Below are 27,149 nucleotides of genomic sequence, written 5' to 3' on the forward strand. Positions count from 1 at the left end.
TCACAGAGGAATGGGAGCCGGACTTGGAACAAGACAAGCACTCATAAAAGCTCATTGACAGAGCTGTACTGCTGTCGGACACAAAGGCTCAACCTCTTGAACTGGACAGACAGACAATTGACTGGAAGGAACTCCAATTATCCCAAAAATCTCAGAGGAGACAACCGAAAGGATTGTATCTGTGCTGGGGTGTAAAAAAAAAAGAACGTTTTTCAGAGCTGTCAGCATTCAGGCTGATGGCAAGCAGTATGTGCACGTAATAATACTCAGATCTCAAGTAAAAGCCTCCTTCATGACCCATGATGAATCACCTCCTGCTTTAAGGTAATATATTTCAAACGACATGCTTTTGTGAGTGTGACTGTATTTCCAGCATGATCTATAACTCTGGAAATGTCAGGACAACATAGTTTAGGAGGTGACCAGCGCCTCCACAGGATGTCGGATTTTGACAGCAGATATCTGCGAGGAAAGGAAAGGGAGTAGAAAAAGAAGAGTAGGATGTGATTTATGTTAGTGTTGATTGTCGACTTACTTTTTCTGTCTCTCACACTCATTTCTCTATTCCCTCACCACATTCTGCCATTTATCTTTCGGCCCTCTGTTTTCTCTTGTCTCTCATTTTCTGGTGCTCTCGTTTTGGTTTTCGTCTTCACACGCGCACTCAAACATCCCCCTGTAAATTAAGTTTGTCACACTGCAAATAGGAAAAGGTTACAGGGACATTAAGACGACACTGCAGTAATTAAATCAGCATACTGTTTTCTTTCATATCATACTATTACATTATATACAGAAAACAAATACCATTTTGCAAAATCAGAATAGAAAAGCACCCGTCTCAAACAGGAGACCCAGACTATAATCGTCAAGCTTGATGTTCTTTTATTAACTTAATCTTCTGTCCACCCAGTCCAGCAGACTAAGACAAAAATTTATGTTCGTATCCACACCAATGGCTTATCATCCTAACAAGCATGTCTCTTGACTGTGGGAGGACACTTGAAGCACCTCCTGAGAAAACACATGACCACACTCAGCTTGAACCCAGAAAATCCTGAGTCGTAATCTATAAGCAGATAGCAGATTTTAGCTAAAAAAGCAGAAGACAAATTAGCTTAAGGGAAAGGCAACAACTAAACTAAACTAAAGGGGGTGAAGTAAAACATTGATGATCGTGACTTCTGTGCTAAAGCACACTGTTTGGTTTTCTAAATTGGGTACTTAGACACTGCAGTTGGCTCCAGAAGACGTTATTGGTCGACTACAAGCCTGTAATTAGACACCCTGATAGGTTTTAGATGATGAGAATGGAACACACATATAAAAACCATTGCATACACACACAAGGATACATACAGTACATGTACATCTGCCACTAAAGAACTGGGAACACTTTCAAAGGAAGCGGGCATCGGGACCCCCAAGTGTGCATCTGTGTGTGTGTTCAAAGCCTCATTCCCGTCATTTAAAACATAATCCATATATGAGTGTGGTAGGTCTGCAGTGTTCCAGGAAGAAGTGCGTAACTGTGTGTGCGCACGAGTCTGTGTGTTAACGAGACAGCGCTAATTAAAATCAGAACAGCTTCAGAGCATAGCTATGTTCGCCTTTCATGACATTATTGCATGTCATCAGATTTGCACATAAAACGTTGAACACAAGCAAAGAAAGTGCGCATCCCACAAACGGCACAAAATACGATGCACACAAATATTTACACACAAATCTCTGGCATCTTTGTGGGCTCTCGGAGACGACAATGTTCCCTCCTCTGTGCTTCCCACAATCCTTTGTGTTCGAGAGTCGGTGACGTCAGTGACGCCTCTTGATTTTCTGCCCTTGTCTGGTTATCACTGTTGACTTTATCAAACAACAATGACAATCTGTGCTGCAGTCTGCTGATTTTAGGCATGTGTGATTTGATTGTATGATTGGGTCATGGTAAGGTCAGTGTTGGGGCACACTAAAAGTGATATGAGCACGACAAAAGTGGAAAAGCCACTAACAAAACATTTTCGTCTCAGTTCCCAATCAGTAGCCACTCTACAGCGGCTGAAACTGACAAATGGAGTCTGCGAAGTTTTTATGAAAAGATGCTGAAATTTTAAAAATGGGAGTTAGCCTCTAGCCAGAGCAACGCAGTGGGTGGTGGTTACAAATGTTGCCTCCTAGAAAGAAATTCCTGAGTTTTAAACCTCCATCCGACTGGGACCTGTCTGTGTGGAGTTTGCATGTTCATGGATTCTCTCATGGACACTCTGGCTTCTTTCCACAGACTCATGTGGATTCGATGAATTAGTGATTCTAAATTGGCCATAGGTGTGAATGTTGTCTGTCTCTCTGTTTTGCACTGTGACACACTGGTGCCCTGGGTGTACCATGCTTTTTGCCCTATGACAGCTGGCGTTTGGGTGGATGGGCTTTAGCCATTATAAACAAGACCATTTATAGTTTTCACACTGATGCAACAGTCTGATTCCTCCTTTCATCTATTTTTTCTCGAATTACTACTTATGAATTAAAGGGAGGAAACATAACCAACAAACTACTAAGATTCGAAAAACTCCCAAAAGAGGAGTTATAGTCATCTTTACAGATTTATGAGATCATCAACAAATATCTAAAGATTTTGCCTTCTAAGTCCATTTTATATTATTCTGTTTTTGTAAGAAAACAGAAAATCAAGTAAAACTAATCAAGCAGAAAGCTTACTGCCTGCACAATTATGTCTTTTCCCTATGTATATATTGCTTGCTCAATGACTAGAACATAACTTAACATAAAACACACACATTGAAGTTCATCCTGACAACAGTGTCTGAAGCCCCTTCATAAAACTATGACGACGTGCACTGCAGACGTCCATATGTTCCCATGTCTGTGTATTTGTGGGCACGTGTCCACGTATGTGCGTCTGGTCATCTTAACAACACTACAAAGACGGTCTAATGAAAGCCACATGTCTGTGTGACTCAGACTTGATTCACTCACAGCAAATATGAAAGAAATGTCAGAAATGTCAGAGGGCAAAAATAAGAGACAAGAAAGAGAGCGAAACCGACTACCAGTTACAATAATTATATATAAAAACGTAATTGCAGACATTACAGTTTCAGATCTCGAGTGCATAAGTAGCCCAATAAAAGAAAGTTAAGCTCAAGACTGCTGTAAAATTTTACGCATTAAACAATGGCCATTTTTATTAACATGGCTGTTGAGTACGGTTGCCGTCAGTAAACATGATGTAAACTGACTTTGTGGAGTGATTTCAGTGGCTATGAATGCATGCGTAATCTCCCAGACAAACTAACACATGTTTCGTTTTCGGATGGCACGAGGCATTGTGGAGCAACACGATCAAACACATGCATGAAAGACAGCAGGATCAGTGAGCACCTTGTCGGTGAGGTGACACGAACGCGTGTGTGTATTTATGTGTGTATTTATGTGTGTGTTTTTATACAGACATGTTCATGCACTTGTCAGCCAACAGTTCGTCAGCAGCGTCCGACAGCTTGTAAAGAACAGATGCTGTGTCTGCACACAAAGTGTCAGAAGATTTTTGCTTCCCAAACAGTGTCATAAAACTGGCATGTGACTGGATGACCACGACAGTTGTCTGCTTACAAAATTTTTATCATGTAACATGCAACTTGTGCCTCCATTTTCAGCATCTCAATATAGCAGGAATATTAAAGATCCTTTCCAAAATCACAAGATATATATGGAGGAAAATGCCAGTTTTTTACTTTGATGGTCACACGGGTTTATGTTACATACCACTAATTGATGCTAAAGACACATAGCACCTTTGGGTTCTTTTATAAAGCCAGAAGAGTGAAGAGCTGAGCATGTTGCAGCAGGGCAGTGCACAGCCAAGGAGCTGCCGGGTGACATCATCTTTAAGTGACCACATGAAAGTGACCGCCAGGCAGTGGTTAGTGTGGACTTCAGTAGCGCTCGGCACCACTTGATGCTTGTGGCCATTTATTTAGCTCTCTGATAGTAACTGATGCCGTCTCATATTTTCTCTCTTGGGTTCCTCTCGATCTCAGTGTCGTTCCTCACTCTGTCATTTCTTCTATGCCCCACACCAGCATGTCTCTTCTCAGCATGATTATTCCTTTTGGCCATCACATGCTCTTATTCAGTTTTTTTAAGTCACTTGGTTCTTTTTCCTCCTGTTGTGTTTTTGTTGTGTGTGTGTATTTAATTATGAATGCTTTATGTCCTCTGTATTACTTGGCATCATATACAAATTACTTTTGTTCAAAGTCAGATTAAAAGGGGGGCATCACCTGCTATGTGGGGTTTTTTTTTGTTTTAAATAACCAGCACAGTACATTAACACTATACACAAAGGACAAGGCATGAATTTAAAGTCATGCATAGGTTTCCAAGACTGACTATAAACTTGCAACATGCAACTTTTAAACGTTAAATGAGTTTTGATGTGTTTTATGTGAGTTTAGGATATGTTACATAGCATGGTTTTTGAATGTAAATGTCTCCCTTTCTCGCTGCCTGGCTCGAGCCTCTCCCTCTTTCATCTCGCCTCTCCTTTCTTGTCATTTTCTTCTCATCTTTCTCTCCCTCTTTTTTTGCTGCCCTTCTCCCCTCCCTTTCTTTTCCCTCCCTGTCTTTGTTTCTGTTCCGTTAATTTTGTTCCCCCTCTTCCTCCCTCTCTCGGAATGTGTCTCTATCGCCACAGTTTATTTCTCTTTTGTCAGTATTGGTTACTGCAGACGGCAGTTTATTGATATTCAGCGGCGGAGACAAACTTTTCCATACATCAAACATCCTTCTGTCATCAGTATCATCTCCTGCTGGCATTTGAAATTTATTTTTCTTTCTCTCCTACAGATTCTGTCTCCATTCGTTTTTGATTCAACTGTGTTCCCAACAGACAGAAGGTGTGTGCACATATGGTAATCCACTGCACAACCTGTTTGATTCCTGTTCTTCTTTTCTCCTTTTCTTGTGATGCTAGCAGTCTTGTATACAGCAGTTTTAGACTTTGGTTTGCTTGTTTTGCAAGCTAGATATTTCTTTTCAGTTACTTGCCTTCTGGATCCATGAATTAGACCTCCTCCAATCAGCTCCTCCAACTTTCTCAATTTGAACTCCTTTAGTCTGGGCAGAGAACAGGGGCGATTTTAGCCCATTTTGGGGGTGCTGAAGTACCCCCAAAATGAATCAAAGCACCCCCAAAGATTTCTTACTTTTTTGACAATATTTGCTGTTTGTGTGACACACTACTAAAAATATAAAAAGCATACAGTACTTAATTGAGATGGAAGATTTTAACAACAAAAGTATAGATAACCCAGAAAAAACTGATTTTACTCACACAATCTGGAAGTTGTGTTCTCCCTATATTAAAGTACTTACTTATATTAAGTGCCACTATGAAAGCATGAAACTCATAAATCTTACAACACAAAATTAGCATTATTAAATTAGTAAAATTAGTATCTGCAGTAAAGATTTTTTCATGCATGGTATACTGTTAGGGAGTTTTTATTGTTTTATTTGATTATGCTTCAAATGTTATGTTATACATATTTCACCAGACACAGTTTTCTGTAGAAACAGGAAGCTGACCCTGTGACACTGACATTTACCGCAAGAGACCAGTACAGAAATACATATCTGCAGAAGTTGACTTGCATTATATTATTCTTAGAAATTGACTTGCAACACACATACTTTGTGACACACACACACACAGCTTGCACACAGACAGCATCAGGACCTGCGTAACAGGAAATGTGATTATATTTGCATATTGACGATGTAACCTATAAATAAAGAGCTGTGCCTCGCACTGGGTGTGATTGCTCTCTGAGTAGTTCACCCGTGCAGCACGTTAATTATCTCAAGTGTCTCAGTGTTGATTATTCACCTGACTGTTTGTTAACTGTAAATCTCTGACATATACATTGTACCACAGGCAAAGTTGCCGCCATTTTTATATATTTTTTAAAAATATTTTGTAATAATTTATTCTGTTTTGAGAGTGTGGTTTTTTTGTGCATCTGTATTAAATTATACATACACATTAAAAGTGAATCTCTGTCCAAAAAATGCACTCAGTTTACTTTTTACTCACTATGAGCATCATTCATTATTAATAAACCAGTAATTAAGGTTAGGATATGTATTTTTTTTTTTATTCCAATCCATTCGTCTTTTGCAGCATTTAAATAACCTTTATCTGATTTGATGGTTTTGTTACAGACCTTTCAAAAAAGTGTTTTGCTTTTCTTTCACAAATGTGGGATTAAATTGTGTTAAAATATACAAAGTGATGTCATGTTTAGTGACGAGGACCCAGGCACAGAGAGACTTGATGAATTTAAGAATCTTATGATTTAATAAAGAAATTAGCAGACTTGCACAGAGAGGGTAAAATTATGATGACTGATAACGGAGACGAAGACAACAGACGACGAGGACAGGGAGGATGCAGGGACTGACAGAGACAGGGAAGAAGTCTCATTGCGACAAGTAAAGTGTATGTTGGCTGGCTGGGCAGCTCTCTGGGTGCTCAGCACCCCCAAAGCTCTGATCCTAGAATCGCCCCTGGCAGAGAACAAGCTTTACCTCTGCATGGATAGGCTGGCTACTGGCTAAGCTGCTCTTTGGTCATCAACAACTGCTCAGTGGCTGGAGTATATCTTACAGCCAAATGCTGACAGCTGTGTCTTATTCTGTGGCACTTGTTTGATGTAGGCTGTGTTAGCTTAGTTGTCATCGCTCAAGGTTTTGATCTTAAACAGAGTCAATTCATTTCAGCAGAGGTTAAGCCTCTTGTTATACATTTTGATGAAAAGAGATAGCATCTTCTCAAGCTGTAACACTTTTCCTCAACACTGTTTTAAGTATTAGTTTGGTGTGGGGAAGTACAGCTTTCTTTGATTTGCTTCCACATCCTAATGGTACAAACTTTGCTAACATTGTGTTTTTTGTTTTGTTTTTTAATGTAACCCTGGATTGCCAGCTGTGGAGCATTTGATGATTATGATGATTAATTGTGTGTTCCAGTAAACTTCACCACTCTAGGTTAACAGCTCATCAGAAATGAATGCACAGGAATCCTGCAATTGCCATTTGTTGCCACAGAAGTCAGTGTTTACCCTGATCATCAATTTCTACACATTTTATTAACAGGGAACTACACTTGTGCTTGATTCAAGCTTGGCTAATGCCTGTACAAGGTTTTTATTTAATCCAAAATATAACGAACAGTCTGGTCTGTGCTTGGGGTGAGCAGAATGATTGACTGAGTTAAACAAACAAAGAAAGAACCCATCTGTGGCACCAAAACCCTCTGTCACACATTATTTGATTATATAAAATGTATTCATTGTTTTATGTATCCACCTCTTAAACATGTGCTTTTACCTAATCAGCAACTCAACTTTTGCAAAACTTGGTATATGATGTATCTCAGTACCATGGTGTAGCATGTCCAGAGTGTACAATTTACCCTAAGTGTGATGCTATAATTATAGCTAACAGCATGCTGATATTTGCTTAGAGTTTTAGTCTAACTTTGTGTAAATGCATGCAAGATTATACAATTTACCCTGAGCGTGATGCTATAATTACAGCTAACGGCATGCTGATATTTGAGTTTTAGCCTAACTTTGTGTAAATGCATGCGACATCTCTGAATCTAAACTTGAGAAATGTTGCCCTTTTCTCTTTGTATTCCCTGAAGGATTTCAAAAGCTTATATGGAGCTGGAGCAGCTTTGCAAAAGTAGTATAAAAGCAGTGTAATCAACAGCTAATCTATGCTGGATGTGAAGCAGGTCTATTGTTTCATACTGGAGGGGATGTGGTGGCTCGGTGGCCTTATAAAGCGAAGCTACAAATTTGCGGGCAAGCCACTGGAGCCTATTGTCTTTGATTGAAACAGAAACGTATCACAGGCATTCTGAAACACACACAAGGCCATGGGGCTACACCACGAGCGTGACGCTGTGCTTGTAAAAGTGACCAAAATTCAGGATGATAATTTTACAGAGAACGATGTGTGCGGCAGAGCATACATTCTCTTTCTTTGCCTCTAAAAAAGTGCTTGTTTTTACTTTCATTTCTAAGGATTTATTTTATTTCTATTAACTTTCCCATCTCTCAGATACCCACTTTTCATTTGTCAGCTGACTATGTTTAACATTTCTGTTCATATTGAGCTTCCTTGAAGAAGCTTGAAAAGATATTTAAAAGTAACAAGAAAACTTCTGATACCTGAGGAAGACACATTCCTGTTTGGATCCTGGTGATAGTTAAAAAATGCTCTGACAAATACTCACTAAAAAAGCAAATGCCCCTCAGACGAGCAAACACCTGACAGGTTATCCAAAGTCTGCAAAGTATTAGCCTCTCTCTGATGTCAGATGTTAAATCCAAGGGTGAATGTGAAAGCGTAAAAAGGCAAAACAAAGCAAAGAAGAAAAAGGGAGGAAAAGACATGAAAAGAAGAAGACTGCTTGGACTTTTTTCATGGTTTCATATTTCTATGTTTAAACACAAAAATGCACATTCCTGTTCCCTTTGTTTAGCTGATACAGGCATAAACAAACACATAATATCTTTCTTTCAAAGAAAGATGTGCACCTCCTTCCTTTCCTAATCTTTTTCTGTCTTACACATGCACACACTGACAACACACGATGACGTCTGTAAGCGTTTTAAGCCGTGAGAAGAATGTTCAACGCAAACAAGATAAGCCTGCTGTTTGTAACATGATTTGAGCAACATACACAAACTGTCATGGCCTTTTTAGGATCTTTAATTATCTTTCCAAACCTAAAAATAAGCACTTCTTACATGCTCCCACTGAACCAGCTTTTCATTCATTGTCCTGTCGAAGTATGCCTTTGTTTAGGCGTAACTGTAGATTTGGATACAGATTTAGCTATAAACATGGCTTCAAATGCATCACTGCTAACATGAGTGGAGGCGCAATTAAAATATTTGTTAACAATGTAAATGCAGGAGTAAATGTTTAAGGTAAAAGTAAATCGAACAAATCAAGGTCCATTTCAAAGTTCCATATTGACACCTGAAAAGCCATGTTTGAACCCGACTAACGGGGCTGTCTGTCCCGTGTGCTATCTGCTCATAATGTCAGTGTGTTTTCAAGTCCACAGTGTTTGCTGTGAGCGTTTGTATGTGATGTATAAATATATCTGTACAGGTTTTAAAGTGGCTTTGCGGTGTTCTGCATTTAGACGAGGTCTGGTTAAATCTCCACTTACCCCATTCATGTGGTTGTCTCTCTCTCTCTCTCTCTCTCACTCTCTCGCTCGCTTTCTATCTCTGTTTCTGCTGAGTCGTTCATTTCCTATATCTTCATTTCCCTCTCCTCTGTCTCACAGTCAGACTGTTTGTAGCTCTGGTGCTCTTCCATGTGATCTAAATCTCAAATGTTGTGTCATTCATTATCTAAGCTTTCTCTCTCATCCCTCTTTTTTTCAAAAATCTGCACAAAAACTGTGCAAAACAGCTTTCAAAAGCATCTTATTTTTCCTTATTGTAATTACTATGAATGATATAAAACATAGAGATGACCCCTTGGAGTACAACAGTAAAACTGTACATTACGTAATCCGCAGTGTCACAGGTCACAGAGGTCTAAAGAACTGTTACCAGGGAAAAATGCTTATGAACCACTTGGCTTGTGGTTGCTGGGGGCTGCTGTGGCCAGTGACCATTCACCTTCAAAGTAAAAGTTGTCCCTTACCAGAGATGGGGCAGCAACGCATTACTATTTTCAAGTAATGAGTAAAGTAAGGGATTACTATTGAAAGAAAGTACTTAGATTACTGTTGCTTTCCCGTAAGCATGCTGCGTTACTGCGTTACTAAACCATGATATTGTTTGTGGGAGTGTCTCATGACAATGACGTATGAGCGTGCAACAACAGACGTGTGTAGATCAACAATGGATAATGAGTGCAGGAGAGAGTACGACCATGTAGCGTTCAAAGCGTGGAAGCACTGACATTATTTTGAGATTAATTCCTTAAAAAGTGACAAAAACATTAGTGTCCGCTGTTCACTCTACATGAGAAGAAAACTCCTTTCTACAACTTCAAATCTCAGCAAGCACCTAGCATGCTGCCACAGGAATATGAAATTCACAGACACCTCCCTGCTAAAAAGGCGAAAATAGACTTAAGAGCGACGGGACTTAGTGCTGCTGAATCTTGGATCTTAATTATTTTTTGCTGTGTTGCATCTATTTTTAAGAGTGAGCGTAAACACAAAAATATTTTATTTCATATGCTGCAATATGCTGAAAATAGGTTTAAATGTTAAACAAATTTCAAGTCAAAGACTGTAATTTCATTTTTGCTTGATGCAACGTGCACAAAGTTAAAAGATTAAAACAGACTTTTCATTTGATTCAACTTTATATGATGGATTACGCAGAAAAAACAGAATTGGGCTGAAAGGTCTATTGCTTTATTATGTATTCAGGCTGTGTATCATGTTTTTAAAAAGTAACAAATTAACTAATTACTTTTGAAAATAAGTAATCAGTAAAGTAACGGGATTAATTTCTTGGAGAAATAATCAGTAATTAGTAACTAATTACTTTTTTCAAATAACTTGACCAACACTGTTCCTTACACATTGCAAAAGTTCCAACTTTTACTCTGAAGGCAGTTCCCTTTTCCAGTTGCAATTCCAAGCAAACTTTTCAGAGTTTCAATCCTGCTCAGCCAGTAGTTGGAGACTGTTTGCAGACAAGTTGTGTCTTTCATGCAAACTAGCTAGTTGCAAACAACCAAATCAATCACAAGGAGGTTTTTAGTACAACACCCTCTTTGCAAGAGGCTGCCAGCTACAAACAGCATGCACTCATCAACCTGTTGGGGAATACACATCTGTAAAAGAATATGCTTCACTATTGCTGTGTAGAAATATCAGCAAAATCAAGGCAAAAGGTAACCCAAACTGTTAAAGGCTGTACCATAGTTTTTATGTAACTGCAGTACAAGGTTAAAATTGAGATGTGCACATAAAACATTTTCTATAATGCCATATGTTGAAATGGCTTTTTATAGCCACCATGGAAATGTAAACAAATGGTAATATTTAAAGGGGTGAAAACTTTAATCTGCAGTGAAGGGCAGCAGCACCATGTTCTAGTTCTGTATAATAAAGCAACTTAACACATCTCTAACAAAATCAAAAAGGTGGCAAACAATTCAGTTCTGAGGATGGGTTGTGGCTGCCAATCGTCTTGGCAGGATTCTTGTTTGCTGTGTTTATTCAAATGTTTCAGCCTCAGTATGGTTAAGATTTACTGATGACAAAATGTTGCATGTAGCAGCTTATGTTTGTTATTTTTGCTATTGAATCGTCTGCAGTCATACATGGATGATGTTAAACCTTCCAGAGTTATTTAGCTCACTATAGCCAACATGTTACGACACAATAACATAATGACAACCAGACAAACCTTGATCACACAACACAGGTCACTGTATGACACTGTAGTTAAGTAATTACTTCCAAAATGTTTCTCTGGCTTTAGTTACTGCGTGTATGGTTTTCTTGTAGATAAAAACTGCAGCAGAAGGACTTCACATGAATGTATACCAATACAAACATTATAAATGCTGATCTTTATTAATTTTTTATTTTGCTGAGCAAATTTGCTTAATTTGGTGATTTTTTTCATACTCTAAATACTGTTTTGGGAAAAGATTTTCCTCTTTTGGCATTCAGTTGTGAAACACCACCTTACAAAGCTCTTAGTCACTGAATGACCATGTTTGTGTGACAGCAAGACAGATGAAGAGATGTGTGTTTACTCGCGTCTCCAAAGTGTGTGGGTCAATGTGTATATCTCCAGTGTTTCTGGGCCATTCTGTGCATATGTGTGCGTGTGTATAACTCTGATTATACCAGAGCAATACTAACAGTTTTGGCTCATTTGTAACAATCAGACCTCACTTAAACAGAATAAATCACAAGTGTAACTAAAAGACACACGTGTTCAAACATTCATTTGTGAGCCCATATACAGAAAGCATAACTCTCGAGATACATCCATGTGTCTGCAGGTGTGTGTGTGTGTGAGAGAGACATTAGCCAGTTCCACATATAGTTCTACATATGTAGCCATAAAAATGATCAACAAAGAAAGCAAGAGCTATGCAGACCTCCCACAAAGTGAAATGTTACACACACGCGCACAAGCTGAGACGTTCTCACCGACTCCGATTCACAAAATCCTGACGTTAATCACTTTGCACATTGTGTTTGCAGTATCTCAAGGTGTCTGAAGAGGTTTAATAGCGCAAAGTATCAATTTTTAACTCACGTGGGATTAACATTCAAGAAAACTGAGCAGGCTGAATTTCCATATATGGAATTTTCATTTTGCTGCTATTAGTTAGACCGGCAAACAGTGACATGAGGGAACTTCCAGAAATCTGATCAAAAATAATGACGTCAATATTTATTCATTTCTTATAATGAAACACTCTTAGGTTCTATAATATGAACTAAAATGTAAAGCCTTATGACCACAGTGATTTAATAATTTGGTTGTTTTGTTGACAGCTGCATGTTTTCAGACAGCACATCTGCGAGCCAGGAGACAGTAGATTATACTATTTTCTTATTTTTATTTAACGTTCGCAACAAAGATTTTGTGTTCTGCAGCATTTGTGCATGGCAAATATAGTACATTTATTATTAGGTAAAGCTCGTGGTTGAGGAAACCATTATTCCCAGATCTGTGACAGGCCATAAACTCAAGTGACCTGCTTTAAAGTCAAGCAGGCCCACACAGCCATCCATCAGATGATTGCTTTCTACCTCACTTCATAAAAGTCACATCACGTTCTATATTATTATTGATTACTGGAAGTGGGCATAAATTAAAAGTCTTATTTGCATCTTGTTGCTTATCAACTTTAAACCTGTTGCACAGAATTCAGCCCACAAAGCAGTGGTGAATCTGAAGTTGCTTACTATCTTTTTGCAGGCACGTGTAATCACACGCTGAGATATTTCATCTCTTTTTTGGGCCCCACACTAAGGCTGGAGCTTCAATTTACACCGACCAACTCCCCCCACCTGTCAGATTACAGTAAATAACCTGGAAACAGTTTTCCCCAGAATTTAGGAGAAGATTAAAGACAGACACCCTCAGATGACATCACCATAACTCTACAACAACAGTTAGTCTGCAGGTCAGGTTTCAGCTGCTATAACACTTTGCGAGATTTATTTTGAAATCAGATAGTTACAATGAGATGTTCGGATGACATGATTAATAGCGTAACATTAACTCAAACCACGACATCTCTACAACACAGGCTAACACCAAGAAACCTGTTCAAAAATGTGAAAAAAATCTTTCATGGGATAATCGTACTTATTATTTATTACTCCTGCACTTTTTATTTCCTCTGTAGTAATCATCACAGAATTTCAGTTTGACCTTTACAGCATGAGCCTCTCTTTTTACCCGTTTATAGTACTGTGTTGCCCTGGAAGCCATGTAAAAAAAAAAGAAGTCTTGAGTTTCACTAAGAAAAAACCATGCAGCAGTGAACAGTGCTGAGGAAAGAATCTGTCCTTTTTATCAGCTTATACACATGAATGTAATTATGGGAGGGAATTATATTTGTTTAGTGGTTTGTCTTTTGTCAGTAATGAAGTGCCGGGTGTATACAACTCCATTGTGCTTTTACTACAAAAACCCACCCTATGACACACAAACACACACACACAATCATACACAGAGAGAGAGAGAGAGAAAAGAGAGAAAAGAAGTTAGTTGCCAGGTTTTTAAAATATCCTTTAGGAAAAATAAAGCATCTCAAATCAGAGCCAGATCATTACTCCTTGCTGTAAGAAGGGGGGAAAAGCAGGTCAACAATCAACAAAAGCTTCTATTTTCTTAAAGCTCCTATTCAGAGAGAGTATCTACAGCCCTATTTTCTCCTCCAGCTACCCTAATCTCCGTCTCATTCCATTTTTACTTTCCTTGCTATGTCTCACTCGACCATCTTCACCTGTTACCCAGTCCTGTGTTTTTCCCCTAAACATATAATTCCTGTTCTCTATCATGTGCCCCTGCTGCTCTTCCTATCTTCTCCCCTTCTTCCTTCATCTCCTTGTCATCCTCCTCCATCGTTCCAGTGAGCCAAGTCTGTTTTAGATTAGTGGTCTCATGTAAACCTAAATTAGGATAAAACAAACACTGTGTGAGTGTATTTGGGCCTATATCAAGTTTGTCTCTTCTTAAATGCAAGTACAGATTGACAGACCAACGCACACACACACACACGGGAAAATAGGACTTATACGAACATATAAGCAAATATGCAGTCACACAAATTACTATCCTGTGTTGCCATGTTTAGCTCATTTTGACATCACTCATTGATTCGATTACTTATGGACTGTCACTGGATTCTCATTGGCTCTGTCTTGAGAGTCACCACCGTTGCTAAGCAGCAATAAAGAAATTACATTAATGCAAATTAATTCCATGCTGTGCGTCACATGTTTGTGCATGTTTGCTGAGGTATTTGCCCTCTTTGTTGTGGTCAGTGTTGGAGTCATTAAACAAAAAAGTCATCATTATACAGAACACTTTTCTTAAAAGTAATGCAGAAAAGTAATGCAGTATGCTACTTAATTACTCACAGGAAAAAGTAATTTGTTATACTACTCTTTACATTACTTTCATGTTACTCTGTAAAATAGCTAAAAGACACTTCTCATAGTCACCATTCAACAATATAAACCTGGGGCCACAACCCCACACACCAACTCAAATCTCCAATGAAGGCGCACGTCTCTAAGATCCTTCCATTAGCAGAAAACAAAGCTGATCACACAAAGCAAAGATGAAAACCCCACAGTGATTCTGCTTTAGAAACATGAACAGGTGGAAAAGGAGGCAGCCTGACTGCATCTGCTTGGTACCTGTTCAAGTTCAGGGTCTGGCTGCTGGGGTCGGCAGCTGTCACTCTGGGTTCTTGGCTAGCTTAGCGTTAGCACGCTGTCTTAGCGGATGCTGGCAAAGAACCAAAGTTGTGTTGGTGGCATATTGTGGTTGTTTCTTTCTTGGATGCAGTTTTCCACTTTGCCATTTATCTCTCCTTTTGTGCAATAAAAATAAATGTCCATATTTATCCTTTAGTACCCGTCGCTATTTTCCTCCTCTGACACGGGAACTGGAATCAGCTGATTGTAGTGCGAGTGCATGAAGCGGGATCGAGACTAACAAATCCAAGGAACTGGACTACTGGGACCCAGTTTCTACAAGAACCAGTTCTCCATTCCCATCCCTACATGCATATGAATTAACACCTAGACTGTAAACACGAGCTTTACCCTACACGCTGACATATAAGACAAATGAGCTCAACTGAAAATGTAGTATGTGTCTGCATACCATTCCTCTGTAAGAGTAAGGAGGTCAAAGGGAAAACCAGATATCTTTATCCAAGTTTACTAGCTGCTCCACTGTTACATCCCCCATCAAATCATCTTCATTTGCGTAGTGAAATTACTACCACATGCAGTCCCTGTGCTATTTTAGTACAAACATATAAAATCTGTTACTATGTAAAAACTTAAAGAAAGAAAAAAGTCAACAACCACACAACCTCCCACAAACTTCTCATAGTTTCTGGCCCTGCAGCATGTTAGCTAACTGGCAAGCTGCTGAAGTAGGCAGCTTCAAGGGCAAGGTGTTGATGCTGTGAACTTTAAGACCGCCTGGATGGTGCATTCTGCCCCACTAAGACACACTCTGGCTTATTTTATTCACACGTCTGCAAAGGAAAATACACATAGGCTTAGACACACACACACTTTATGACTTGGCTTTTCCAGCGCTTTCACAGCAAGAGAAGCAAACTTAAACACTTTATGCATTTGAACTGCATGTTTAAGAATTGGTGTCAGAGACTTTATATGAATATAAACACTTGTACAATGGAGTGAAATATTATGAACAAAAAAATGAATTTGGAGATCAAAATCATTCTTCTGTTTTTATTTTTTTAAGTAGTTTTTGTTCAATTTAGGAAAAGTTTAGAAATACAAACAATATAAAGTTGTTCATATGTTCATTCTCTATGTAGGAAATCCTGAAGACTGACGGTTCTCAACATAAGGTAGCAGGAGCACGAAGATGAAACAAAGATTAAACACATACAAGAAATGACAGACCCAGCCATGTGTATGAGTACGTGCACCAGAAATGGTGAACCAAAAACTAAAATATAATTTCCTGCTGAGATTTTATTTAAAGCAGTTTGCTACAATAAGCCAACAGTAACACAACCACTTACTTAGCTACATGCAAACACGCCCAGTGCAACAAATTAGAAAGTATTGTTAACAGAGAAAGGATGAAAGAATTATCAGAAATTCTCCTCATGTAACCAAATCTCCCAAATTATCGCACTATCATCCCCCCTCTCTCCCTCACTCTCTCATGCTTTCCCTATCTCTCTCTCTCTCTCTCTTTCGGTTTTCAATATCACAGCAGTGTGTATTTATCTAAATATGTCTTGGGACAAAATCGCACTGCCGTCTGGGCTGTGGGAAACACACACACACACAAGCCACTAAAAGCAGACCTATTTTAGAAGAGCTCTGGTCAGGTTCCCTCAGTAAAAGCCTTTCCTTCCCTGAATACCAGTGAATACCAGCATGAGCCCAGTGGTGCAGCTCTTTCTTGGGGCCTATGAGCCTCCAGGTGCTGCTTTATCCAAGAACATCCTTTGCTTTTTTGCTTTTGTGCCAATTGCTTCAAAAGGATTTCATCAAAATATAAAGGTAGACTGATATACATGTTAGAAATGCACATGCATTTTACTGGTGAATAGTGCCCTTGGTGCTGTGTACAAGGTCCTACAAGCTTTGTGGTCCAGCTACACACCGCAGTTTGTACATCTGGGTCATGTTTGTTTAATTATTAGGAAGTTCTGTCATGGGTCTGTGGTTCAGTATAAAGTCTGACACACACAGAATGACCAGAGTGCATACTTCTACGTCCAGCGCTTGTACTTCTAAATCAGCAGGAGAGGTGGCGTGAGAGAGATGTATTTATGTGTGCGTCTATGTGTTTATATATCTGAGACTTATTTGTTTCTCACCAGCACACAGTGGCGTGAAAACCAAACAAAAGGCCTGGAGCCTAGTGACACCAAAACAATCTTATACTCCCAGAGAGCAAAAGAAACATCAAAGCTGTTTGTTCAGTTTGTGCAGGGCAGTATTTCTAACCCTAACCCTAACAGCAACAGAGCACACAAAAAAAGAAAGAGGAATAAAGTCAATAAGTGAACGAGATAATAACCAAAAAGAGGAGACACATGTAAGTACAGACTGTTTATATTCACCTCTCACCCTTCCAAATCGTTCCAACCAATCACCAGTGAGGCCCAGTCTGTCGTAACCAATCACTGGACACACAAAGTTCATCCACTTCCTGTAACACTAACCTAACATTCCAGCAGGTAAACTATGGCAGTCGCCTCTAAATGGACAATTAGCCAAGATTAAAGGCAGGCTCCTCGTCTTTCTCCATTAACTTAATTAGGAGGAAAAGACATCTCGAATGACCCCTGATCTTTCCAGCCTTCCCTCCCATTCTCATTCTTCTCTCTCTGCAGCGTCTTTTCCCCTGGCTTAACTCGTATATTGTATTTACAGTAACTGTGGAGAGTTAAGACCACACTTTCACATCTGGGAGAATCACTGAAGCATTTGGAGATAAACTGCTTCACACAAGAGTAACCTAATGGTGCTGAAGAAAATATCTCATTACCATCCAGTCATCAGTGCAGGGATTTAAAGTGGGAACCTTCCATGCCATGATTTGTTGATCATTAGAGTCATCCGGGCGATTTTTCTCTCTTTTAACCTTGCTTCATTGAATTTTACTCTTCCACAGCTCTGGTTTCCCCCCTCTTGTTTAGCTAAACCTTTATAGGTATTTTTGTAATGCAAATTGGTAAACACCCAGTGAACATGTAGGGATGAAGCATTCTGAAGGACAAGTGGATTGGATAAAATTCCTTACCGGCCTCCCTCTGGACATAAACTAAATTTCCTTCTTTCTATTAAGCCTCCAAAAGATCCTTTTAGTCTGAATGTTTGGCTGCTGATATCCTGCTGTAATGCAGTTTATGGGGTGCAGTAAGGAGAATGACGGAGCCCAGCAGCAGTGCTCCGTCAGCAGAGAGCAGAATGAAGCTGCTTAACACTGCAGCTGGGATTTTACTTGGATGTGTAGTGTGTTACTATATTTATCTGTTTTTGTTTAGGTGTATCGTAAACAAATGCAAACAATCTATAACACTGGAATGAAAGATAATCATTACAAGCTTCATGTTGACGCATGCTAACCAACTATAATCTGACAGCTAGATTCTATCCCCAGCAAAACCTTTAGTTTATTTCTTGCTTGATTCATTTTTGTTTTATTGCAGACACAAATTTAATACAATCTTGTCTTTGTAAATTTGCAGTGAACATTCATTTTAAAGCACATCTTTTCTGGTTGCTTATGTGATAAAGTGATGTAATTTATGTACTTTAGCTTTGCCACACTGTGTCCAAAAATACTGTTTAGAAATAGCACAAGCAGAAGAGATTTATAGTCTGCTGACTAACTCTGTAATATCCATTATATGGCAGGAGCTACATTAAAATTTGCAAAGCTTCTACAGTATTTCACAGTCCATAAGTGTTGAAACATGGTCAAAGATCACCTTCAACACTGTGAAATACTCAGCATCTGAAGCTCTAGGGATTTATTCATGAAGAAAACGGGAAATATCTCTTTAGTATAACATTACTCTCATTTTTCATCTTCTGCCTTATGCAAACCAATCAAGCGTAACCTGAGCTGCTTAAATGGCAGGGGGGGGTGGGATCCTGTTGCTTCATGAGTAACATGGGCTGTGAGCCAGAGCTAATTCAAGTCCTTTTTATGCGCTAAACAAGCATGCAGCCACACACACAAACTCCCAGAGGAGAAAGCGAAGATAACAGGATGAGGCTCAGTCTGGGTCAGCATTATTAGACAGGAGACCAACAGCCATCAAGTCACTTAACAAAGCAAACCTCCCTGACTCAGTGCAATGTGCATGAGGCACAAAAGCCCTGTAACCAGTAGCTTTCATTTTTCCATTTGAGATATCGTCAATACGTTATATTTCAAACCAAAAATTCATTACACTCTTCGCAAATGTATTTTACTCAGAGCTCGAGCTTACTATGTGCAACCGTGTGTGTCTGTGTGCATGTGCTGTGAGACCGCAGTCTCTGCAAACTGTGGGGGGAAACGACCACAGACTGCACACACTGAAACCCACAGACTCCAGTCCACGATCCATCTCAACCTTCCCATTTATGTTTTCTCTCCCCCCTACCAAGCACCTAGAGGGACCACAGACTCCGCTTCCTTCATCCATCTACAAGAAACCTTTATCTTCCACCAGCATCCCTTCATCCATCCATCTCCCTCCTTTCTCATGACCTCCGTTATATGTGTTGTCCATTAGTCTTTGTCAGGCACTCAGCAACAGCACTTAAGGCTAAATTAGAAAAGTTTCCATTAAGAGACAACCTCTTTGATTGATTCATAGTCCTGCAGGATTAAAGACTAGACTAAAAACTATTATCCAGTCTGATACCTCTTATCCGAACCCCTGCACCCTCCTCAAGAGTGAAACGTCTAACCCATGGCTATTTTCACTTAATGCTAGTCCAGCTCCTTCCAACTCCTCCCTTTTCCAAACCTCAGACCACAGAGCTTTAATAGGAGGGTTAAGAGGTAATTCCTATCACACTGCCATCATTTAATATCTAACCAAGGCTGACAGAGAGGAAGGTTACGAACCCAAACCAGAAAGCCACCAGCAAACCTCCTTGTCTCCTCCTCCTTACTCTCCTGCTGTTACTCTCTCTGCAAGTCTCCCACCATCTGACTTTCTCTCTATCCCATAATTCTACCTACATTTCTTCCTCTTTTTGCCCTTCCCTCTTATACACACGCTCTCTTCTACATACCTTGGTGCTTACATTACCACCACTTCCTTAGAAAACACAGCGAGGATGGGAGAAAAAGCACTAAAAAAAGAGGAAAAGTGGAAAGAAAAAAAGTGCCGGAGGAAACTCCAGACACTGTAATTTAGATTGCGCTGATGGCAAAGTAGGGACATAAAGAACATGAGATTTATAATGTTAAGTTTGGAACACGTTCACCCTTTCCACTCTCCTGAGTTGTCTGAGAGCTCTATAGGGATCCATATTCGACCGGTGATAAATAATAGCTTTCGAGAGCAATTAGGGGTTTTATACAGTTGTAAGCCAGGAGGTGGAGGAAATAAGGCTGTCATTCACAAAGAAGAAGGGAAAAGGTTTGAAAAAAATGCCATGTGAAAATGTGCGTGTGATGGAATATTTGTATTCGTCTCCATTTGCATCTGTCACTGTGTGTGTCCCTGGCGTTTATGAGGACTTTTAACTGTGTGTGATCCTGGAAGCCACAGCTGACGTAGATGACAATTTAGCAGTCTACTCTGCCTCAGCAATATATCACACATCACCACAAAAATATGAAACACAAAATATGTCCGTCCAACAAAATATATCACGGTGAGAAACTAAGGAGGAAAACTGAAACTGACAACATTATAAATCACTTTTATTCTGAAAAAGGTAGTACAGAACAAACGTTCTACTGATAAATAAGCATTGATTTAAGCTGATAGCAGTATATTAATTAATACCTGTGTTAACAGTGGCAGAAGCCTGCAGTGGACAAAAGGCATGATGTACTGTGCACGTAATGTTTATTCCAGTCTTTCAGATTGTAAACAGCAAGTCAATCTCCTTATAAAGCTCAACTTTCAGGAATCCATTTTTGAGTATTAAATAGTTGCTGCCTGTAGGTTGATAGGTTGCTGCAAAAGCTTGTAACATTTCTTTGAGTCACAGCAGTTATGGAAGAAAGGGTTTGAACAGTGGACCAACAAATCAAAATGTCATAAAATGTCCACAGAAACTTTCCTGCAACACAATCCACTTCTCCAGTGCCAGCCCAAAATACTTTCAGCAAAGCTTTGGAAGTATGAGGATGTGAATATATGCACTGGAAAAGTACATTTAATTTATTTTGTGGAAAAAAAAAATCAAATTTTTGACATTTCTTTGGACATGTTGATGTTGTGACACTGGAATGGCTCTGGCTCGCTGCTCAAATCCGCTTTAAGTGTTGCAAACCTAAGCTGACTATAGCTGTCATTCTCCGTGAAGGAGGGAGCTCAAAACCTTTCAATCAACATGTTAGTTCTCGCCAGCGAATTTGTAATTGTGGAGTAACCGGAGTATTCCTTTAATTTCTGCTTTTTGGTCAACCTACACTTCAAAAAGGTGAAAAAACATGGAACAAGAATCTTTTGAACAAGGAACTGTTACAGTAGCTTCCAATGGGTTCTGCCTCATGGAAACATTATAAAAGAGAATGAGAGAAGTGAGAAGATTAACCCTTTAAGACCTACCATAGAACCAAGTCCGCCAGAGTTTATATTATATTTTTACATGCTGAGGAGCCATTTTTGGGAGCATTTCAAGTTGCTATACATCAATACAACCATTATAGCCCAAACTTTAATAATATGTCTGCATTACGTGCATAGTAATTACATAAATTGCAAAAAAGTGCAATAAACTACAAAAAAATTGAAAATCGTTTTTGTTTTTTTAACATATATTTCTAGTTAGAGAAATTTAAGAGGCTCATCCCTCAAAACTGTAAATACAAAAAAGTTGCACAAAATAGTTTCCCACCACAGGAAATTTATTTTGAGTGTCTTCATAGTTTTATTTTTGAAATACACCAATTTTTATACACTGCAGGAAAAACGAAAATAAATATTATAGTGCAAATTTGCAAAATAACAGCATATGCATCAAAATAAACTATTTCCAGCAGTGCAATATGAGTGCTAAGCATCCCAGAAACGACACAGAAAGTCATAAACTCAAACATAACTTTTTAAAACACAAGTATAGGCTCATAAGGCCCCGATCGTAAAAAAACTACATTTCCGCAAAATGACGTCACTTCCGGTTTCGGGCAGGTCATGCGGTCATGTGATAGTTCGCGCTGATGGACGTAGGAAGTGTTACAAACAGCTGATCGGATCGGCGAAGCGTGTTTCTGGAATATTATGTTTTTGTTGCTGCAAGTGATTTTTATGCAGTTTTTGCAAAGCTATATGTGGAAGGAAACTGTGACCTAGGACAAGCTGATGGCATAAGATGTAAGTACAACTCCTCCGGTTTCATATGCAAAACAAATTATTGCGCTAGCTTACGTGGTTGCAGAGCTACCGGGATTTAAAAATAGTTACGCAAAATGGAGCGTGCCCGCTCCGATCGGCTGTAAAGGGTTAATGTCCTAGCGCTGGTATTTGTTATCCTAACACCTCTCACCATAGGCATGCACACACATGCTGAACACACATAAACTTGATATGTTGAAACGCAGCATCGATATGACACATGTAACACAAATAAATATCCAGTAGGGTGTACAAACTTATAGACGCACCCAATAATACTTATACACACAATTAAATTCAGGCATGCACCCACACACACACACACTCTAACTCCAAGTTCTCTTGAAAGAAGCCCAATGTAAACAGCTATAAAGTTTAGAAGGTGTTTCAACCTTCAACCTAAGCTGACTATCCTCTCTGAGGATAAAACAAATAGAGAACCTGACAACCTGAGTGGAAAGAAAGAGCACAGATGGGGAGGCAGCATGGATGCACCAATGGGACTAAAACAAAGAGAGAGAGTATGTCTGGGAATGTGAGATGAAAACGAGAGAGGAGGAGGACAAGTGGGAGGCTTTGCTGCATCAGTATGACCTGCTCTTACACTCTTACACTCTGGGAAAACTCAATATTCCTGAATAAAAATTCCACACGAGTCCAAGCAAAACATTCACTGCAGGCACACTTTCACCTCTTAAAATCAAGCATACTCACACAAACGCACACATCTGACACTCACTGCCTTTTTCAACTCTCGACAGGAGCACAGAGCGGCACTGTGTCACCTGGCGCGAGACCTGAACCCTCAACCAGGATAAAACCTCTGACACCATGGTCGTGTTTTCAAACGGATCACGTAACACATCAAAAGCGGCACAAAAGGGGAAACGGAATGACGGAGGAGAGTCAGAGAGAGATCATGAATGGAGAGAAGATGAAAAAAAAAGAAAATCAAAGTGTACTCACAGTCGTCCTAGTTTGGGATTGGACTGGAAGAGAAGCTCTGGAAGAAACTGGAGCTTGTTTCTGTTCAGACGACTGCAGGGAGAAATAGAAGAAGGAAAATGAAGGAAAACATGTCGTTGGGAAGAGAAAAAGGGCAAAAACATCTTCTAATAAATCAGTCGCATCCGCGCTTTTGTGTTGACTGAACAATCACCACACAGCTGACTGAATGACCTTAAAGGTCAGCAAGTTTAAACTCATGGAAAAGCCTCTGACTTCCTGTGATCATGGCCTAGAGGTTATCACACTATGGTTTGTGTATACAGGACATCAGTTTCTACACTCCTTAAAGTGCATTAGCAATATATCCTCACTGCATATGCTTTAACCTGATAGTGTGAGATGGACCAATTTTGGGCTACAAGCATGTTTTAACATAAAGTTACAAACTTACAGAGGATTTATACCGCTGTGTTAAATCTATGCTAGGTGGGTACGTCAGAACTGCAAACTGCTCTGAAATCCTACAAACCTTTGTGTCCTGCACTATTGTGACTGGCCTGTTCAGTACCGTCAATTCCTCCTGTGCATTTCTGGCTACTTTTTAGCTGCAGTTTTTGAATTTATCAGTAAGAGAAATAACAGTCATTTTCTCAATATAAGGACTCACAGATGTTATAATATTTCTGGAGTGGGATTGCCAAAACTCATCCATCGGAATGGATGCGAGGGAATGCAAAGAAAATGAGACAAATATGTTTGCCTCTGAAAAAAACAAAAACATGACCGCAACAAAGAGTGGGGAGGCAAGAGGGGAAAGAAATCCTAGCATTTTATTCATTTTTATCGTGTCTGGCACCTCATATTAAACACCGGGATGCAACCACAAGGTAATTAAAACGCTATACATATTTGTTTAAAATATAATAAATGTGACCAAAGACTTGAACATGTGCATTTACACAGAAACATTTACCTCCACAGAGAGTTATGACCCCGGGAAAAGTAATAACAAGTAATAAAAACAAGTTAAAGGCACCCACATAATTATGACAATCTATAAGTGTTGCTCTCGCATACAGAATGTTTTTACATTCCAATTTTAACCACATCGTTGCTCATATGTTTGATTATTGCCACCTGTGGATGGTTTTATATTCTCGGCAATCTTTTGCAAAACTCTCTGATGCGTCTTCTCAACTATTGTGGGATGAAAATCTTTTTAGTCACACTTTATATGCAAAATAGCATTCCTTATCTTAGTATTTTCATTGGAAAATTAGATAAACACATGACTTTAAATTACAAAGGCCAAAAAGAAAAGAGTGGAAAAATTCAGGTTGATGAACAGAAAGACAGCAGCAGAACGAGGCGTTTTAGGATAAAAGATGTTTCCTTGTGTATGCATGTGTGCAACGAAAGGTGGGGTTGGCTAAAGTAGAGATAACGAAGACAGTGAAAGCTGAGGGAGTGAAAGTGTTATCAGGCTACCAAAGCATTACACTGAGAAACGAGGCGTGGAAGGGAAAGGGGAAAGAAAAGAAGGGTGGAGGGTCGCAGGGTCACAAAGTAGGATCTGTGCTGGAGAAGACACAGACACCAACCTTTTAACCCTGTGATAATGATAATAAGATAGTGGCTTTCACTCCTGTGTACACCAATGGAAAGAATAATTGAGATGCACACCACCTGAAATAAATAAGGGAGAAAATACCTGCTAGTATGTGAGTACAGCACAGCTACTATTACAGCTACGAGTCATTAAAGGACATTTGCTCAGAGCACAGATATAGTTTCAAGAGAATAATTCTTTGTGTATTTTTAAGCATTAATGATGAGGTTTTCTTCCTACTTAGAACCTTTGAAATGACACCAAACCACATGTCTGTGGCATTCATATTTTGGCAAATTATTCCTATTACTCAGAATCACAGAAAAAATGAAAGAGTTTGGAGACTAAACCTTACTAATCATAATGAGCAGGGCTTTATTCTCAAATAAAGAACAAAAGAAATAATTTGAAAAGACACCTCTTAACAAATGCCGTTTATTTTGCAAAATATCCTTCATTTATAACTGAGTAAAGCACAAATGGCTATGAATTCTGGCATTTCAGACTTTCTGAATGCTCTGACCCAAGGGGATGACAAAATAAGCCCCATGTTTTTCACATTGTGACTCCATAAATCACATGGACTCAGCGTCAGGGCCTCTCACCCCTGACCTTTCACCCTGGCAGACACAACATCAGAGACCCTGTCAAGAAAGCATTTTAAAAACCATTTTACTATCAGTAAAGTAAAAAATGCAGGCCCTTGTTATTACCGTTAATCTACTGCAGCAGTTTTTCCCCTCTTTAGAAAGATTCATTTTGGAGAACAAATGTCATCCTCAAACAAGCATAGATATTTAATTTCTGATTTATTAAATGGGCTAAAATGGCATAAGAACATTTGTTGAAATGTCTCGAATAACTGAAATGCTGTCTATGTGAGTTCTGGCAAACAACTGTTAAGACTCCCAACATCCTCCCTCCCCCTCTTCTGTAACCTCTCACCCTTCCTGACACACTGCATTAAAGAGCCTTTTAACATTAAAGTGGGCAGTGACCTTCTGCTTTCACATCATATGTGTGATCTCCATTTAGAGGGAAGATATACACGTCTCTGTCGCTCAGCATATCTGGATTTTAGGAGAGCTCTGCTGACAGCTGCAGTGATCTAATGGTTTTATCTCTCTTCTCCACTCTGCAGCATGTATACTGAAAAATACCATCCATGTGTGAAGTAAATTCCTTCCCATTCTTACTCTCATGAATGATTTTACAACAGACCCACATTTGTTAATCAAAATAAATAATGTTGTGGCATTCTTTTTCAGACTGCAAAAGCAATTTGAAAGAAGATAATGACAAATTTACAGTGTTCAGATAAAATTGCATCAATGGTGAAATAAATTGAATGAAGAAATATTCAGCTTATGAATTCAACATTCATTACAAAGCCCGTTCTTGGGTTTAGAAATGCTGTACACAATATTTTTTTATGAGGATGCCACTCCTAAAAAACCTCTAACACTCACATTGTGTCATTCGGTTTTTGTCTCACATAAAGGAATCCTCTTTCTGGAACCTGTCTTCCCATCATCACTCTAACCAGGACTCATAAACATGCAGGTGTGTATGTGTGGGAAGTGTTGTGTTGTACACTAACACCCTGATTCTGTTTCCTAAAGCCTTGGTGTGAGTTGACAGATACACACATTCCTAGGTAGTGTGTGAAGTGGACTTGGATATCAATCAGTTGAAATCTCTGTCAGTGAATATGCTGCACAGAACAGCAAGTAAGGAGCAGAAAATCAAAGGTGTGTACAATTTTGTCAAAGTGGAAAAACAGCAAAAAAGTTTTGTGACAGATCACATTATTATTATGGAGCTCTTTGCATGCATAAAAGACCTATTTCACCTCGCAGTATGGTACCTCTTTTCACATATGCACTATAGGAAGCTGTGTATAATGGCATACTTACAGTCTCTCAAGCAGTCTTAGGTCTTGAAAGGCTCCTCTCTCGATAACAGTGATTTGGTTGTCCTCAAGATGACTGTGGTGACAGGCAATGAAACAGAAAGAAAATATGTTGTAGTTATTTTTGTAACTTTAAAAATGCAAAAGCAAGACACGCAAATATACTCTGTGACTCTTTGTGATCACGACAAGGCAGGAAAAGTCCCAAGTGCCGATCTTTACGTCAGTAACTTTACACAGTTTCATTCGGTCTGTCTTCAAAATGATTCAATTTAAATATCAAATTGTGAGGCACTCGTGGAATTGGGAATGTCC

The 27,149-nt window shown here is 39.2% G+C and overlaps 1 protein-coding gene across 1 annotated transcript in view; it reads right to left on the reverse strand.

Annotated features, from left to right (window-relative positions):
• Positions 1–27,149, reverse strand: part of slit3 (slit homolog 3 (Drosophila)) — a 247,638-nt gene that overhangs the window by 199,722 nt on the left and 20,767 nt on the right. Inside the window, exons 3-4 of the mRNA XM_085283729.1 lie at positions 26,839–26,910; positions 23,332–23,403 (exon numbers count right to left, since the gene is read on the reverse strand). Of these exons, the coding sequence (XP_085139855.1) occupies positions 23,332–23,403; positions 26,839–26,910 (144 nt within the window). The remainder of the gene's footprint in view (positions 1–23,331; positions 23,404–26,838; positions 26,911–27,149) is intronic.

Source organism: Mchenga conophoros, linkage group LG2 (genome assembly GCF_057382185.1).
Source record: "Mchenga conophoros isolate Kocher_MC1m ecotype Shallow Benthic linkage group LG2, M_conophoros_male_GT1.1, whole genome shotgun sequence".
Lineage (NCBI taxonomy): Eukaryota > Metazoa > Chordata > Actinopteri > Cichliformes > Cichlidae > Mchenga > Mchenga conophoros.